The sequence below is a fragment of the Fringilla coelebs genome, assembly GCF_963513975.1.
Source record: "Fringilla coelebs genome assembly, chromosome: 8".
Classification (NCBI taxonomy): Eukaryota; Metazoa; Chordata; class Aves; order Passeriformes; family Fringillidae; genus Fringilla; species Fringilla coelebs.
The window spans coordinates 36,981,357-36,997,700 of record NC_140066.1 but is presented as its reverse complement, the minus strand read 5'-3'; the positions used below and the strand labels follow the sequence as shown (position 1 = coordinate 36,997,700).

At 35.8% G+C, this 16,344-nt stretch overlaps 1 protein-coding gene across 1 annotated transcript in view; it reads left to right on the top strand.

The window, feature by feature from the left end:
* The window catches only part of CFAP46 (cilia and flagella associated protein 46), a 70,697-nt gene that overhangs the window by 52,898 nt on the left and 1,455 nt on the right, over window positions 1–16,344 (top strand). The window contains exons 44-58 of the mRNA XM_084210185.1: window positions 913–1,080; window positions 1,918–2,015; window positions 2,689–2,768; window positions 3,187–3,338; window positions 5,099–5,220; window positions 5,556–5,641; window positions 6,572–6,736; window positions 8,221–8,234; window positions 8,437–8,502; window positions 9,075–9,135; window positions 9,227–9,262; window positions 10,484–10,586; window positions 11,789–11,901; window positions 14,042–14,123; window positions 15,983–16,119. Of these exons, the coding sequence (XP_084066311.1) occupies window positions 913–1,080; window positions 1,918–2,015; window positions 2,689–2,768; window positions 3,187–3,338; window positions 5,099–5,220; window positions 5,556–5,641; window positions 6,572–6,736; window positions 8,221–8,234; window positions 8,437–8,502; window positions 9,075–9,135; window positions 9,227–9,262; window positions 10,484–10,586; window positions 11,789–11,901; window positions 14,042–14,123; window positions 15,983–16,119 (1,483 nt within the window). The remainder of the gene's footprint in view (window positions 1–912; window positions 1,081–1,917; window positions 2,016–2,688; window positions 2,769–3,186; window positions 3,339–5,098; window positions 5,221–5,555; window positions 5,642–6,571; window positions 6,737–8,220; window positions 8,235–8,436; window positions 8,503–9,074; window positions 9,136–9,226; window positions 9,263–10,483; window positions 10,587–11,788; window positions 11,902–14,041; window positions 14,124–15,982; window positions 16,120–16,344) is intronic.

Here is a 16,344-nt window from a genome sequence, read left to right as displayed (position 1 = left end):
ATAGAGAGCACATGCAGGGTTCCACCTATAAGAACCAGAGTGTAATATAGGTCATCAAATATATGGTATATCTTCTAAGCTCAGAACGTTAGATCAGTGGTTTGTTAACAATTCTAATATCTGCTGTGTTTGACCTGATGTTTTCATAGATGATTGCATACATGAAAAAATTTTAACAGGAATAAATTGCTATATTGTCATTAGCAAAGATAAGACATTGCCACAAAATAATTTCATCCTTCCCGAACAAATAATTTAAAAAATGTTTCTCTGGATTTGTTCAGTCATTATTTTGAAGCAGATAATTCAGTTGACATTCAGTTTCTCGGATTGATACCTGCACAGCATGTTTCCATAGATGGCTTGAAGGTGTATGCATATGAGTATGTGCTCCATCAAAGAAAGATGCAGAAAAGCTGTAGGGCTTTTCCCTCTATCAGGAACAAATAACCCATATTTCCTAGTTCAAATGACAGGATTAGTATGTTTGCTGAAAGAAAAGTTATATAGTCTTACCCATTATTTTGCATTTCATAGAAGTCTGCTGTCTGATATGGTGGGTGTCTATTAAAGCACAGAAACAGAAAAGACTCAGCTTACCTGAAAGGCTAAGCTAAAAACACAGTATTTATCATTCCATGTAGACCTTAGATGACTAAATGCAGGAACCTTGATGGTAAATGTAGACAAAGAAATCAATTCCAGCTATTTGTATTTAAGAAATCTTCCTTAGTTATTGTCAGACTGTTTACATTAACATGTAATTACAAACAGCAGTCTTCTGCTAGTCCATCTCACCTTTCAAGGTAGAGAACTTCTCTTCAACATAGATATATGTTATATAAACATAGTTTATGTATTTATTAATTTTACTTTTGTGAAGGAAAATAAATAGATGTAAAAATTTTGCAGAGTTGTTCAGTGTCTATGATGATGAAGAATATCCTTCTAACTGCTACATCCAACACTAGCAGCTCTCAGCTGGCAGCGTTGTTACATCTGCAGAATCAGTTAAAACAAAACAGAAACACAAGTGATCTTCTAAAATGTGTGGAACAGCAACTGACTGCTAATTCAGTGGTAATGTTCTGAGCTACTTATTAGGGGTTTATTATATGTTATATAAATGCACACAGAGAGATATATGTGTGTATACAGGACATGGGGTTGGTGGTGGGTTGGCAGTGCTGAGAGAGTGGTTGGACTCGATGGTGTCTGAGGGCTTTTCCCACCTGAACAATTCTGAGATTCTAAAGCCACCCCTGTGCCTCCCCCTGCTATCCAAATCTTGCCATGTAAACCAAATAGAATTTTATATACTACTTGTTGGTGAACTGTCTCTAGCAAAACATTTTTTCAAAAGTAAATGTTACTATGAATTATTCTACTAATTTCCTTTGCTAATACTCTGCTATTATTTGATAGCATTTTAACTTCAGAAACTGTGTAGTGGCTGTACAGGTCATGTTGGTATGGAGACTGGACTAAGATGCAGTATTTTTTATTTGTTTTAACTAATAGTTATAAGTTCTTCTGCACTGCGCAAAAATTACATGATCATAGAATGGTTGAGGCTATAAAAAATCTCCGAAGGTTAACTTGTAAACCCCTCCTCCTCAAGCAAGGGCCACCTAGAGCTTGTTGTCCACGACCATGTCCAGATAGCTTTTGAATTATCTCCAAGAATGGAAGCTCCACAGCCTCCTTGGACAACTTGTGCCAGTGCTTGCTTCCCTTGCAGGGAAACTATTTCCTGTTGTTCAGACAGAGCCTCCTGTCCTGGCACATCTGCTGAGTGTGTGGGACTTCAAGTGCATTCTTTCCTAGAATTACTATCAATTTGATAGAAATAATGAAATAAATGAGAATGGGATTTATAAAGTCTGAAAATAATAGTACTTTTGAACTACTGTACAGGCATGGAGAAACCTCTGTATTCCTGTTGAACATTTTAATATAGTGGATGAATTGCCATCCAGTTTCTGCATAGTTATTCTCCAGCATTCAGAAGACAGGTATAAAATTTCATCATTTTGATTTAGCACTGTTTGTTACAAATATAATCTTTTTTTAATGTGGTTGAATATTGCCTTTCACTTCTAATTTTGATGGACTTGAATTTTAGGATAATGAACTAATTAATATATAAATAAAATTGCCTGCAGCTCAATGTTATGTTTTTTGTTCTTTCCATTTCCCTAATTATCTCTTAAATCCCCAGAGGTCACTTGAAAGGTTTCAAGCCATTCTTAATAGGATTCCTAAGTTCTGTTAAGAGTTTTCTGCTTTTATTGTTTATGCTCTTGGAAATGTTAGAAGGGGTCATATTTAGCTTTATAAAGCCACCAATTATCTGATTATTGCAGCCTAATTAACTGCAATAAACTAGCTCATAAATTGAGCAACAGACTATGAGAGCATTCACCAATTTAAAGGGTCTTTAACACTTGTCATGGGACAAATAGAAATCTATCTTATGGGTTACACAGTGATAAAAGAATTTACCTTACCACTCTGAGTTTGTTCCAGCTAGAATTTGCACCCAAGGTGGGAGTAGTTCATGCATCATGAGAGTATTTGCGAGCACATTAAATTATAGGGCAATAATTACTCATCTAATAAATCTGAGTCATATAAACAAGGCTAGACAGTCAAATAATCTATTCAGCAATTTTCTGGTTTCCACAGATCACAATTGTACAGTTCATTGATTGAAGTGCCCAAAGTAAGTACTGCAAGGCAGAAAGGAAAACTCACTCAGCGGATGGGTAAGTACTTCTTACTTTTAAGAGATAAACATCATTGCACTGATATTATGAGAAGGCTCATATCTTTCACTGTTGCAGCTAGTAAACATTTTAGATACTTTAAAAAAGAATTTTAACTCTTCCTAATTTTCAAGGAACATAAATTCATAAATACGTGTCTCATTATCAGACGTCATGTATCTAGTCACAGTTTATATTATTTTTGTTTATATTTGAAGGCTGAAGTTGTTCAAAACAAATAATAGAGTTTTTTTATTGTACATATCTGTATATAGTTTGTGCTTATCTGTCTATCAATCTAGATTTTATTTTCAAATAATACTATGACTAGGAACTGATGGTGTTTATGCAATCATTTCTTCAAGTACAAATGTGTCTCAAAAAGACTCTTACGAGGGTGTTATCCTTCTTTTAATAGTACAGGCAAAAGTTTCTCGATTTCCTGTGAACCCGGATGTGTTTCATATTTTGTTGGAAAAAATGCGTCTTTACAAGCAGCAAAGGATGAAGAATCCTCTTAAACAAACTCTTATTCACGACTTGAAAGAGTGTGTCTCCAAAACAGATGTGGTAATGTATTTTATTACCTTATATTTAAAATTGGGTGAAAAACATGTACTTAAAATATCATAGACATTCTTTTTGCAGAATTTTTCAGTTCGTTCCAAGTGTGGCATCCCTGGTCTTCACAGTTACTATATGCTTGGTACTCTGCTTCAAAATTTAATCTTACTGTGCTATAGTTGCTGTATTTGTCATTCAGGAGCTTTGAAACGTTCAGTAGTTAATCAGAATTAAAATGGTGCAGTTGAGATCAGTTTACTTGAAAGTGGGCTATATTTCAGAGATTTCAGGCAGCTGGCACACTCTGGCGACTGGCACTCGGTGAAGGGTCAGAACTTGGGGCTTTGCCTTCCTCTCAAGAGAAGACAGCAGGGCAGCTGGCTGGGGAAACTCGGTGCCTTCTCACCTCAGCTGGGCACTTGGAGTGGCAGCAGAGCAGGGCCACTCTGCTCCCCTCTCTTGCTGCTAGCTGCAGACAGGCACTCCTGGAATTTGCCCTGAGGACACCCAGGACCGTGAAATGTAGCCTCTCGGGAGGGGAGGTGAAAAACCGCTCTCACAGCAACCTCCCAGAAAACGCAGGAGAAAATCCAAAAGGGGAGCCTCCACCTGCACTGCCTCAGCTCTGCAGCAAAAGGCAAGAGGCAAGAGAGAGCCAGAGGCAAGAGAGAGCCAGAGGCAAGAGAGAGCCAAGGCACAAGGCAGCTCTGCGTGGGCCGCTGACTTTGACAAGGGGTTGGCACTCCCCTGCCCCGGGGTTCTGGTTCTGGCTGCAGGGCCTGAGAGGAACAGTGACAATTTTGGGCACAGGTAGATACAGGATACAGTAATAGTCTGGGTTAACCTGCACATTGACAGATCTGGTTCTTGAATTATAATTCTGTTTTATTCATCACATTGCCATCTTTCAGTTAAAATACCAAATATTGAAGATGGTTGAAGTGTTGATGATCACTTTCTCTTGCCTATGGCCAGCCTTTGTTGTACTGGCAAGTTTGTAAAGATTGCTGTATTTGGGTAAGTCAAAAAAAAGGTGCTACGATAGTGTCAGGCTGAACAGGTGAAAAAGACAAGTGGCTTAGGTTTTTAAAAAGCATATGAATTAAACTCCTAGAACTTATGCATGCACCCTATACTGAGCCACACAAACATTGGATGAGGATTAAATCATTAATAGCAACATCTTCACCATTTAGTTGAGTTTGTTCAGTTAGTGGATTTTTGTCCATCTAGGTTGATTTTTCAAACCTCAGTTTTCAATGTCTTTCTCTCCTGCATGATTCTGTTTTCTCCTTCTCTATTTTCTTCATTCTGATTAATTTTTTTCCCTTAATTGGCTCCACTGATCTCTCCATATGCTTTCATTTGCTTCTTTTATATGCATCATACAGTTTCTAGTCACTTCTCAAAGTTGTCCTTATGCAGTTTCTTCTCATTATTTGAAAGAACACATTATAATTTCTTTCTGCTGTAGTTTTCTGCCATTCTCCATTGAAATTGCTGAAGTATATTAATTGTTTAAATAATAAGTATTGACACCTTCTAGTAATTCTAATGTTAGAGTATTTTGCAAAATGATGGTACAAAATTTTGAAATAAAGTAGTTTTGAAACCAACTTCTTATATTTTTATTTTCTATTTTATGATCTTTCACATTATTTCATTTATTCTCTGATTTAAAATATTACAAAATTTATACATAATATGATATTTAACAAGAATAGAGATTGAAAGTATTCTAATTTTTGTTTCTATGTGTGTAAAAGACTCCAACAGAGAAAACAGGTGATAGTGAGCTTGATTTGACATCAGATTTCTCTGAAATAATAGAAATTATGGAAGACTATCTGAAACCAACCCTGTCACAGTTTGATTTTTCTGCTGTCGGGTAAGATATATTGACTTTGATTATCATTTGTGAAAACAGAACTGTGACTCAAGTCCCTCAAATAAAGGAATGGTTTTAGAAAGCATACCCTACTGAATGAAGGTGTCATGCCTTGAAAGAGAGTATATTCAGGATATGTCAGACTAAGACACTGAGCAATGTGAAGGACAAATGGTCTTTTCTGAGAAGCATTGTTCTCCAGCTTAAGTTATACTCAAGTTGAAGCTCAAGATGCAACAGTAGAATTAAAATGATTAAAGATGGGATTTCTAAAGGACAGAAACTGATGCAGAAATTGAAGCTCATAATATTTTCCATTAATTTCCTCTTCCCAGAGAATCCCAGTGTGTATCAGTTTCAGCATCTGAAACAGGAAAAAAGAAAGTGAAAGATAAGGACACCAAACAAGTTGGAATGCAGGGTATGTGATCCCTTGAGTTGTGTGTGTGTGTCTGTGTGGACAGATACTTCAATTTCAATTTTTCAATTTTAAGTAATTTCAATTTTAATTTTATTTAAAACAAGGAGAGGACAAAGGCTTTAGCATTGTTTTTCTCTGTTTTATTTTCTATATCAAGTCAAATATTTCAGTATACTTTCAAAGGCAGATTTAGATGCTGGAGCAATGCTTCTGTAGACACCTAAATGAAATGGCTTTATCACAAACCAGTTTTCAGGAGAAGAGCTAGAATAAAGAACTTTCTCAAGTCGGTAGATCAGTAGATGTCTTTGTTTTGTCTTTTTTTTTTTTTTTTTTTTTTTGCTTTTAACTGTATGGACTCTCACAGGATGGTAGCTTGCATACAAACCTAATGCTGCAGTATGTCTCTAAGCACATCTCAAGAATACACATCTGCAGTAACTGGGTAAATTGTCTCCCATGCATATGCTCTTTCTCTGTAGAGCAGAAATATTGCCATAATAATATTTAGTACTTTTTTCCCTAAATAACAGAAACAGAATTTTTCTACAGAACAACGCAGTATTGGATAAGAGTGCCTTTACAACTAACTTTTTTTAGCCAATCACTGCTGTGGCAATTTTGCATTTCCAAATATTGTTTTCCTGAATGTATTGTATAGACCTGAACTTGGACCTGAGATGGTTGGTTATAAACAAAGGGATGTTTTTCCCTCTGAAGAATTGGTGCTAACAAGTGCGTAGAAATTGGACAACATCTTAAGAGTAATTATATAAAAAGAAATATTTTTTCTTAATGCACTTACTCCACAGTACAATGAAGTTCTTGTGTCATACAATGGAGGAAACTTAGGTTTTTTACGTCTAACTGCAATTGTCTATAGACAAACTGAGAACTCAATCTCAATCATGTTCTGTCACATCTCTTTAGATACACCTGTGGATCTAGGAGCGTGTGTAGTATTGCTAGGGGATACATTATTGATGGAGTTGCCTTTGGAAGCTCTGAGCATATTTAAGGAAGAAGGAATAAGTTCTGTTTCCAGAGATTTTTCTCTACAGTTTCTCTACAATCGACTACGTTGCGCTGAGTCAGGTACTATTAGATAAATATTTTTTCTTTTAGCATAATGATGCATAGAAAAGACACTTAAAAATTTAAGTATGAATTGTGGTGTCTATTTTACTGGAAGACAAGCACATGCAGTAGGTTTCCAGTACCTTAGGTGGACTAGATAGAGCAGTAGATTTATTTCAATAATGTACAGGCTAATTATAGGAGCAGTGGTAGCTAATTTAAAAAAACTCTGACACATTACAGAATTATGTAAAACTCAGTGGAATCTAAAATTGTAAAGGAACTTACAAACATATTGTTAAAACTTTAAAGCTATTTTCAGCAGCAATGAAAAAAAGGAAGTAAGAATTTACACTTCTGTATTCTTTTTGATCGCTACTCTAAGACTTTGCTTAAAATACCAAATGTAAAATTTTACTCTCTGAAACACTTTCCTCTCAGTTCTTGTGCTACACCTGTGCAACATCAAATCCCCACCGGCTTTATGAACTTTTCCTACTGCTGACACTTATACCATACATAAACTCTAGCAAATTGGGGTTAAGTAAGCTAGTTGGACAGCTGGTAAACTTCTCCTTATGGCATCTTAAAACTTATTTCTTAGGTCTAGAAATGAGTAATAAATGCAAGCCATTTTTGTATGAGTCAAAGATACCTTCTATTAATAAAGTTAAAAATTTTAAGCTGCATTTTTCTCATACGTAGAGAGAGCCACATAAAATTATTAAAACTAGTTGGTCCAAGATAAAAAAATAGACCAAGTATAGAAAATCTCACTCTATCATGAAAGTATGCTGTTCTAGAGAGGTTCTTGTATTGTGTCCATATCTGTAATATTTAACAGTATTTAGCCTCCAGTATAGCCTTTTCTGTTTTTCCATTTCACTCCTTCTTTTTAAAGGGAAAGAACTGTAAGTAATCTGAAATTATCATAGTTTTAGTTTACGTACTATTAGGGGCCTTTCAAAAATACAAGTTTTAGAACATGTAGGTTTTTTTCTATTCCTGTTTTTCCCTTTTTCATTGCAGAACTTGTGGTTACATAATTTTAGAAGTAGATAAATGAGAGGCAGCATAGTTGAAAAGTCTCTGTTCTTTCAATTATGACAGAGGGCACTGAGTGAGGAAACATGAGCAATAGGATCTCAAGCTTCCATGAACTTCCAAGGCACTCAGTAAAAACAGGCTGAGATGTACTCTTGGTGATAATCATATGTACAGTGATAAACATAAGACAGTTTTCTGTGCTTTTTAAAATTCCCTCAAAGAAATAAAAAATCCAATTCAAATATGAAACTTCCTTTTTCCTTTAGATCTCTGTGTGTCCCACAGAAACTTCAGTTATTACATTAACCTCAACAATTAATAGATATGGTAAATTACTTAGAATGCTTTGATGATCACTGTTCAACTCTATCCAAAATTGGCAGTGTAATGAAGCATTTCATGTCTAAGGGATCACATCTCCTCCTTGTTTTTCACTTTAATGCCTTTATTTTTAGGCAAGAAGGCTTGGGTAATGTCCTTACCTTGCTGTGTTTTGAAATGAATTTTTATGTTTGTATTTTAATTATTGTTGTTATTATTTTTATTATTACTGCTAGCAGTACTATTACTATTACTACTTCATTATATTAAATATATACTGTCCTTCAAAGACATTTATTTGCTAAAACTGCCCATACATTATTTTTTTTCTTTTCATTTTCACAGAAACTGAATTAAAAAAAAAAGTTGAAACATCTAAAGAAAAAAGCACAAAAGCTCATCAGAAAAAGAATATGGTGAACTTTCCACATTTTTTGTAAATAACCAGAGAACTTGCATAGAAAAATGTGAAAGTGGATTGCATAAAAGCTCATTATGTGTGCTAGAATTCTGAAGTGGAGTGAATGTCTCAGAAGTCCATAAGAATCTTGCTTCCTGTTGATTTTTCAAGGAGTTTTTCTTTGAAGAATCACGCTTTATACATGGGACATATTCAATAACCCACAAAGGAAGCTGCTTAAAGTTACTGAAAATAATATATATGCTATTTATTTCAGTAACTGAAGTTACTTAAAGTAATTTATATACTGAAAATAATACTGCAAAGAAAGATAGTGATTGCGTATGTTTTTATAAATTTATATTTATATTTGCATATATATCTATGTAACATATGTGTATGCATTCTAGCTAATGCAGAATAGTTTATTAATTTTCAGTGACAGTTGAATGCCATGATGCTTTTAAACCCAGATTCAAAACTTTGTTAATTGTTTGACATGTTTTTCTCTTAGTTGTCTGACACAAATAATGCAATACTGTTAGGATTTAATTGAAACTTTAACATGTGTATTATTTTTAATCGTAGGCACCAATTAATCGTGATCTACCTTCTAATTGCTTGCCTGTTGATACACGTAATTTAAAATGTATCCTTTCACAAACTATTGTATAAGTGTATCAGCTAAATTCCCTTCTTTTGTTGTTTGAATACATTGTTTGTGATTAACTGTTTATCAGATATTGTGGACCCCTGTAATGAAGGAAGAGAAGCAGGTAATATATATTAAATGATCTTTTATTCACGATCTACCCGTGGAAGTTAGAATTGTTTTGTACCAAAAAATGAAGTCGTGACATCAAGATGTTGGCAAAAAAAGTATTCCTTTTCATCAGAACAGCACAGCTTATCCCCTGTGAAACAGCACAACTAAGAGTTAATGGATGTTTTTAGCTCCAGAAAGACAGTCTGCTTTGGGTTGGAAGGGACCTATAGGCTCATGTCATTCTACCCCCAGCCATGGCAGGGACACCTTCCCCTGTCCCAGTGCCACCCCTGCCATGGCAGGGACACCTTCCCCTGTCCCAGTGCCACCCAGCCATGGCAGGGACACCTTCCCCTGTCCCAGCTGCTCCAGCCCCAGTGTCCAGCCTGGCCTTGGGCACTGCCAGGGATCCAGGGGCAGCCCCAGCTGCTCTGGGCACCCTGTGCCAGCCCTGCCCACCCTGCCAGGGAACAATTCCTTCCTGATATCTAACCTAAACCCACTATGCTTCAGTGTGAAGCCATTCACCTGTGTCCTGTCACTATTCTTGTAAATAGTCTCCATCTGTCTTGTTGGCTCCCTTCGGGTGTTGAAATAGATACTAAGTCTAAACACCATGCAAAAGAACAATCAGTAGCATGACAGTGTGTCTCCATGTGTTTGCAGTTCTCCTTCAGAGCAGATCAATATAAAACACTTCATGTGCTCAATGTCTGACTCTAGAGTGTATCTTTTAACTTATACTAGTATGAAAATGTAGTCAAAAGGAGAAAATTGTTTATCGTTAAATGTGCAATGTCCTTGGAGAGAAGAGGTGATTTTGAAGTCTTGTTTCCTGAAATCAGGACTCTGGAAACTCAGTCAGTTTATCCACCCACTAAAGTCCTCTCTGAGCCTCTGCCACAGAACTGTATGAGCAGTACTGGTTTTCAAATCTTTACCCTTTTTTCAGGATACCTAAAATTTTTTCTTTGTGTTCTTAACCCGTCTACCAAATAATCCTTGTTCACTATAAAAGACACCATTCAAATGGGCATGCTGATTTTATTCTGAAAATGTCCCAGTTGTTTTAATTTTAAAAGCCAGACTTAGGTTTCAGAAAACATGAAATCTAATGATGACTTAAAATCCCATAAATATGATCGTGTCATTTTAAAGTTATTGAAATTGAGATTGCCCAAAGTAGTTTGTAGTATATTACATTCCTAATGATGAAATTCTGTTGTTCCAGAAGCTTCCAGTCCTTCCCAAAAAATACAGGAAATACTAGAAAAATACCATGACCTATTTACAGTGCAGTGGGAAGGTGTCATTGGCAATATGCGTGCTCCAAGGTATGTAATATTCTATCTGCTTTCTTGTTTTATCCATATTTCTTGTTTAAAATTGTGCCTATTTTCAGAGACTTTGTCCATAAAATAGGGTCACATTTTGCTGAGCTGATAAGCATGTAACAAACCACTGTTGTTGTATCAAACACAGATCTAGGTTTGTATACAGACTATTTTAGGGATCTGAAGTAGAGTGCTGCCAAGTGATTTAAGCAGGCTGGTTTTGTCAGAGTTGCTGTATATTAAATAATCTAATTTTGATAGAAAGTCTTCTGGTGCAGTCTTTGATGAATACGCACATGTGAGCAGAAGTGTAATTTCTGGCTTTGCTCATAATTGTTTGCAAATCTGAGTCATAAAACCAAAGCATCTCCATGCACCTTCAGCCAGCTGCAAATGGGAGCGCAGATTTCAGAAGCAGAGTAGTGAAGGTATAGCACACAGTTTCCAATTTCAACCATTGATCATGAAGCAACTACTGTTTTATGTAGTCTACTCATAAACACACTTTGTTCTTTATAGAAATACTTTATTTTAAGATGGTAGCCATAGGGAAATAAAAGGGAACTCAAGAGGTCAAGCTGGGGCAAGCCCCATGAGACAACATGGCCATCACTGGACCTTGCTTCCTAACTGCTAGTTCAGCAGTCAGTCCTTGGGAATTTTGATTACTTAGTTAATACCACTGAGTAGGTACTCTACTATTTTTTCATAAAAATTGTAGAAGATCATTATTACCAAATGGCAGTCTTTGCTGCCAGCTGGCCTGATTATCCACATCTCTTTTTAAAACCCAATTGCTCATGTCCTGGTGGGTATACACATGACTACTCCATTTGAATGTTAGACAAAGACTGTGTTTTAAAGCTGTACCATACATACAGTGATGATTTTTTAAAATTTTGGTTTTTGATGGAGAGGCTGGTAATTATCTAAAAATACACTATGCCTCTTGCTCACTATGAGATGTTACTGATTAATCATTTTAATACAAGAGCTTAGTATTAATAATTCATATGAGTTATTACACTTCTCACAGAATTCTGCAGCCATGTTTATCTTCTTGCTTTGCATGCTGACTTTTGTTATAATTATTTCTGGAGTAAATAGCACTGATCTGTTTGCTATGGATAATTTCTGAAAAGTATGCTTGTAAAAGAGTAACATGAAAGTAACTTACTTTCTTCCTTCTTCTTTCCTTTCAGCCAAGCTGAATGGGAGCAGCTGCTGACAAACTGTAGCGCATTTCTGTTCTATGGGATGGAGAGATTCATGTCTCATGTGTTGCTTGATTGGTTGGTTGCTATGAACATCCCAAGTAAGATAAGCAAATTGAGAAATATTTTTAATTCCACCAACTTTTATTCCTGAATGTGCCCTATTGTATCATTATCACAATATTGGTGTAGGCAATTAAGGGCTTTTTTCTAGATTCAGGGTTTTTAGTCAGAAAACCTTTGCATTATGTAGGTTTTATTCTGTTGCACAGCTTTCTTGTAAATCCTCACAAATAAACTTAGTCCTTCTTCATTTCCATGGGTTGGAATTTCATAGGTTTCAAAAATTAAGTCAGTATCTAATGTTTTCCTCAGTAAACCGTCTCATTTTCTTTGGAATTTAGTATTTGGTTTTAAGATATTTTTTAATAGTAAGAACAACCTCTGCAGTGCCACTTCAAGTGCCAAAATTCATAAGTCTCTGCTGAGGCAAGCAATAATTGGGCTAGGTTAATGCTGAAGGATTACTCTGGTATTACAGAGCATTTGTAGACTCTGTAAAATCTCTGTAATCTCTGTAGAGGGTATTTTTTCTCTGTTTCTTCCAACTAATTAGTCCTTCTGTTGTAGCATAAGGCTTGGATTCAGGACTGGTTTTTCAGATTAACAATCTTTATTTCTCCCCTTGTTTTCCTTGCACATCTGGAAGAAGCTTGATTTCAGAGTTGTGCTGAACTTGTCACTGTAGCTATATTGTGTTGACATGTGAAAGTGAGGACAGTACACATCAGATTGTGAAGCACTGTAGAGCCACAGGAAGCTTCTTTATGAAGCTTTGATTTTAAAAGTGATTTAAATATCCATATGTAAATATTACAAGAAATATGAAAATATCTTTTCTCTATATTCATGGATCATGTCTGAAGATGGTGTTTCAGATGTCCATAGACCAGATATTTACAGGTCTAGCAGCTTTTGGAAAGTTGTTAAACCTTGCCCTTTTTCCTACTCTTAAAATATGCCAGGATCAATTCTGTCTGAGATTTCTGAAAGCTCTAACCTAGGCCAAATATTATGAAGTATTTGGTTTGGTCATTTAGGTGAGGAAATAAAATAAATAATTGCTAAATCTGAGCATGAGACCAGGCTGACAAAGAGGATGCAGTGGTTTAGAAAATCCTGAAATGCAAGATTATGATACAAATTAACCTTGCTTTATGCAGGGTGTAATTTGGGAAAGTCTAATGGGAGATATTATACTTCAGGGAAAATAATCAGTTAATCATTAATAAGTTAAGGTATGACTGGTTAGGGGGTAGAGTTACAGAGCAGAATCAAGGGATGGATCACAAATTAAGCAACATACCCGTGCTAGTTGTAAAAAGCCCCCGAGGTCTGTACAGGGGTAGCTGTTCAGGGGTGTCACGTGCAAGCTGTGTGAAATAATTTCCCACTCTGTGTAGTATTCCAAAGGTCTCAGCTGGGGAAAAATATCAACCACATGGAGTAAGTTACTGCTGGAGAACATTAGGAGTGGTCAAAAGGCTGCACCACAGCTTTTGTGCTTAGTTTTATTAATAAATATATATGCATTGATAAGTTTATATACATTTAAAACATGTTTTCAGAGGAAAGACTGACATATTGAGAGGAGATGTGATAGAAGTTTTAAGTGTGTCAAAGACTTTCCAGGCAGAGAAGTAATTTACTTCTCATCTGCTTGGGATAGGAGAATAAGTTACAGATTTAAGGTACAGCAAACCAAACAGTAGGCAAAACCTTTTAATTCTGAGAGGACTTTGAGTTGTTTCACTGGAGAATTTTAAGGAGAATAAGGTATGTTAGGGATGTAACTTAGTTGTACGTTGTGGAGAGGAGCTGTGGTACAAAAAAAATTCAACATCTGCATACCATAAACTTCCAAGAGTTCATAACTACAGTTGGGTCATACAGATCATTGGCTGTAATAAGATGGTATGTGGACTTCATTACCAATTATGCTGATGTGGCATAGGGAAAAAAAAACCGTGCAAAACTCTATGTAAAATGTAGCAAAATTACATGAAATAATGCTAAGATGACTATTAGTGTACTTTTACATAATACTTGAAAATTGTAGCTGAAATATGTGGTTGAGACTGTGTTCAAGAAAGTAGTTAACTCACAAAAGGCCTGATTTACTTTATTTATTATGCTGGCCATTATTATCAGTGCAAACACCATTGCTATATTTTCTTCCAGAATGCCGTTTGGTGATTCTTCTGGATCTGGTAAGATCACAGAAAAGTTACCAAAGAATTGTAAACTCTGATTTCCACAAAAGGTAGGTAAAGTCAGTTTCAGTAAGGTCTACACTAAAGTAGATTATTTCAAAGAAAAGTTAAAATTTTGAGTTATGAATATTATCCTTTATTTCTGCAACAAAAAGAGCTTCTCTATAGGACTAAATAGGATGAAAGCTCTGTTAGATGGCAATGATAAGAAAATATGGCACAGAAACCTTTCTGTATTACACATACCTCACAAGTCTGAGAACAAGATTCTCAAAATGTTCTAATTGAATATATAAAATTTTCCTTCGACAGATAAACTGCTAAGAGTCCCTCAGAGGGTTCATACATGGAAAAGTTTAACAATCAGATTTTTATTTAAACAAATTATTATAGCATGTAAAATAAACTGTTCCGAATTTTTTGTATTGATTGCAGCTTTTTTTTAATCTTTAAAAGAATTTCAGTGTTTTCATTGCTTTTGAGTTGGCAGGTAGTAGGGTTTACATTCTTTTATTGCATTTCCAGTATGAATTCTTGACAGATGCCACAGTGTCCTAATTTTATTCATTAATTATTTAGACCATGCTGAATTTTCAGATAACCTGGTCATGCACTTGAGGGATGAGATACCTTGCAGAGGGTTGCAGATAGATTGGAGCATTGGGCAATAGACAGTGACATGAAATTTAGCAAGAGCAAATGACAGACTCCTCACTGGTGACAAAGTAATGCTGGACACAGGTGAAAACCTGGAGAGGGCAGCTGGAGAGCAGCCCTGCAGAAAGGCACTTGAGGCTGAGGTAGCACTGTGCCGGGGCAGCAAGTGAGCAAAGCACATCCTGGGGACATAAATATCTCTTGACTTTTCTAACTATTCATTCCATGAGGAAGAAATAGAAAAAAAAAATCTCTAAAAACTTTAATTAGTGCAGCAATACATAAGGTAAATCTAGTTGTGTGTAAAATAGGTTATGCACGTATCTACATGTGTAAATATGCAGATGTCTGAGTGTATATAAACAAACTCCTGGTATTTTTTGATATCCTTTTTTATCCCAAACAGCCATTTCCTAAAGTAAACCAAAACATGATTCCTTAAACTAGTTTTTCAAACTCAAAAATTTTGAAGTCTCAGTTCAATAGTTTAGTGAATTTATCAATGAGTTACATGTTTAAGTCCAAAAGCTTCCTGAAAATTTAGAATAACATTCATTTAAAAAATGAGTCACATAGATCATCAGATAGAATCTCCCCAAAAGATTGCAGAAATCTTTCATTATCATCTTTTGATAAAGTTTCTATAAAAAGCAGGTCTGAATAAAACCAAAATGCGGCCTTCTATTTACTGCAGTTTCAACCTTAGAGGATCACTCCCCTGTTATGACTAACATAATTTTGCTGAAGATGCTTACTGAAATATTCAGCAGTAAAATCTCTAATCCCACATTGCGTGTGATTTCCTTTTAAGCCTCCTAATCAACACCATACTTATGACAAAGAACAAGGTTTCCGTTCCTGCAATATTTTATGTCTAAACATGTCTTTTCACACCTGATTCTCAATTTTTTGACTTTCTTTTAAAAGGTATTCTGCAGTGTTTTGTAAAAGTTAGGGTCCTACTACTCCTTTCAGATTTCCAGAGATGTCCAGAACTCTAGTCATATGACAGGAGAGTAAATCCCATGGTAAAATTGCATCATGCAAAAATGTTGAGAGAAGGTTACCTGAATTCATTGTATTAAATTCAAAGTGCCATACGAATGTTGGAAAACACTTGGTGATCAGCATATAAGAAAATTCACTCTGACATTCTTTCTCCTTCTATCAAAAAACATTGTCTATTTAGTTATATTTTTATGTATTATGTACATTTTTCTTTTATTGATCTCATAATTCTGATCTTCTTTAGTTGTCTACGTATTGCTCTAGAGAGACCAAGAGAGACAGCAATGCTTCTAAGCCTTACAGGTGTTGGTTCTGTAATAGCCCCCCAGTGGTACACAAACTCGGAGGAGAATGCAGGAAGGCTGGAGACCTTGTTTGAGAGTGAGTGTTTGTGTTTGCCGTAGCTGGGGTGTGCACTGCTCCAGACCCTGGTGTGTGAGTGTGCTCAGGGCTGTATCTGCCTGTCTCCTGTCTCTTTCTTTGCTCCTTACCAAACTCTGCCTGCAGTTTCCGTAGGAGGTGAACTGCAGGCAGGAGCCACCATGGGGTTGACAGGTTGATCCTTCACACAGAACAATAACCTACTTAAAAGAGATTTGGTGGGGT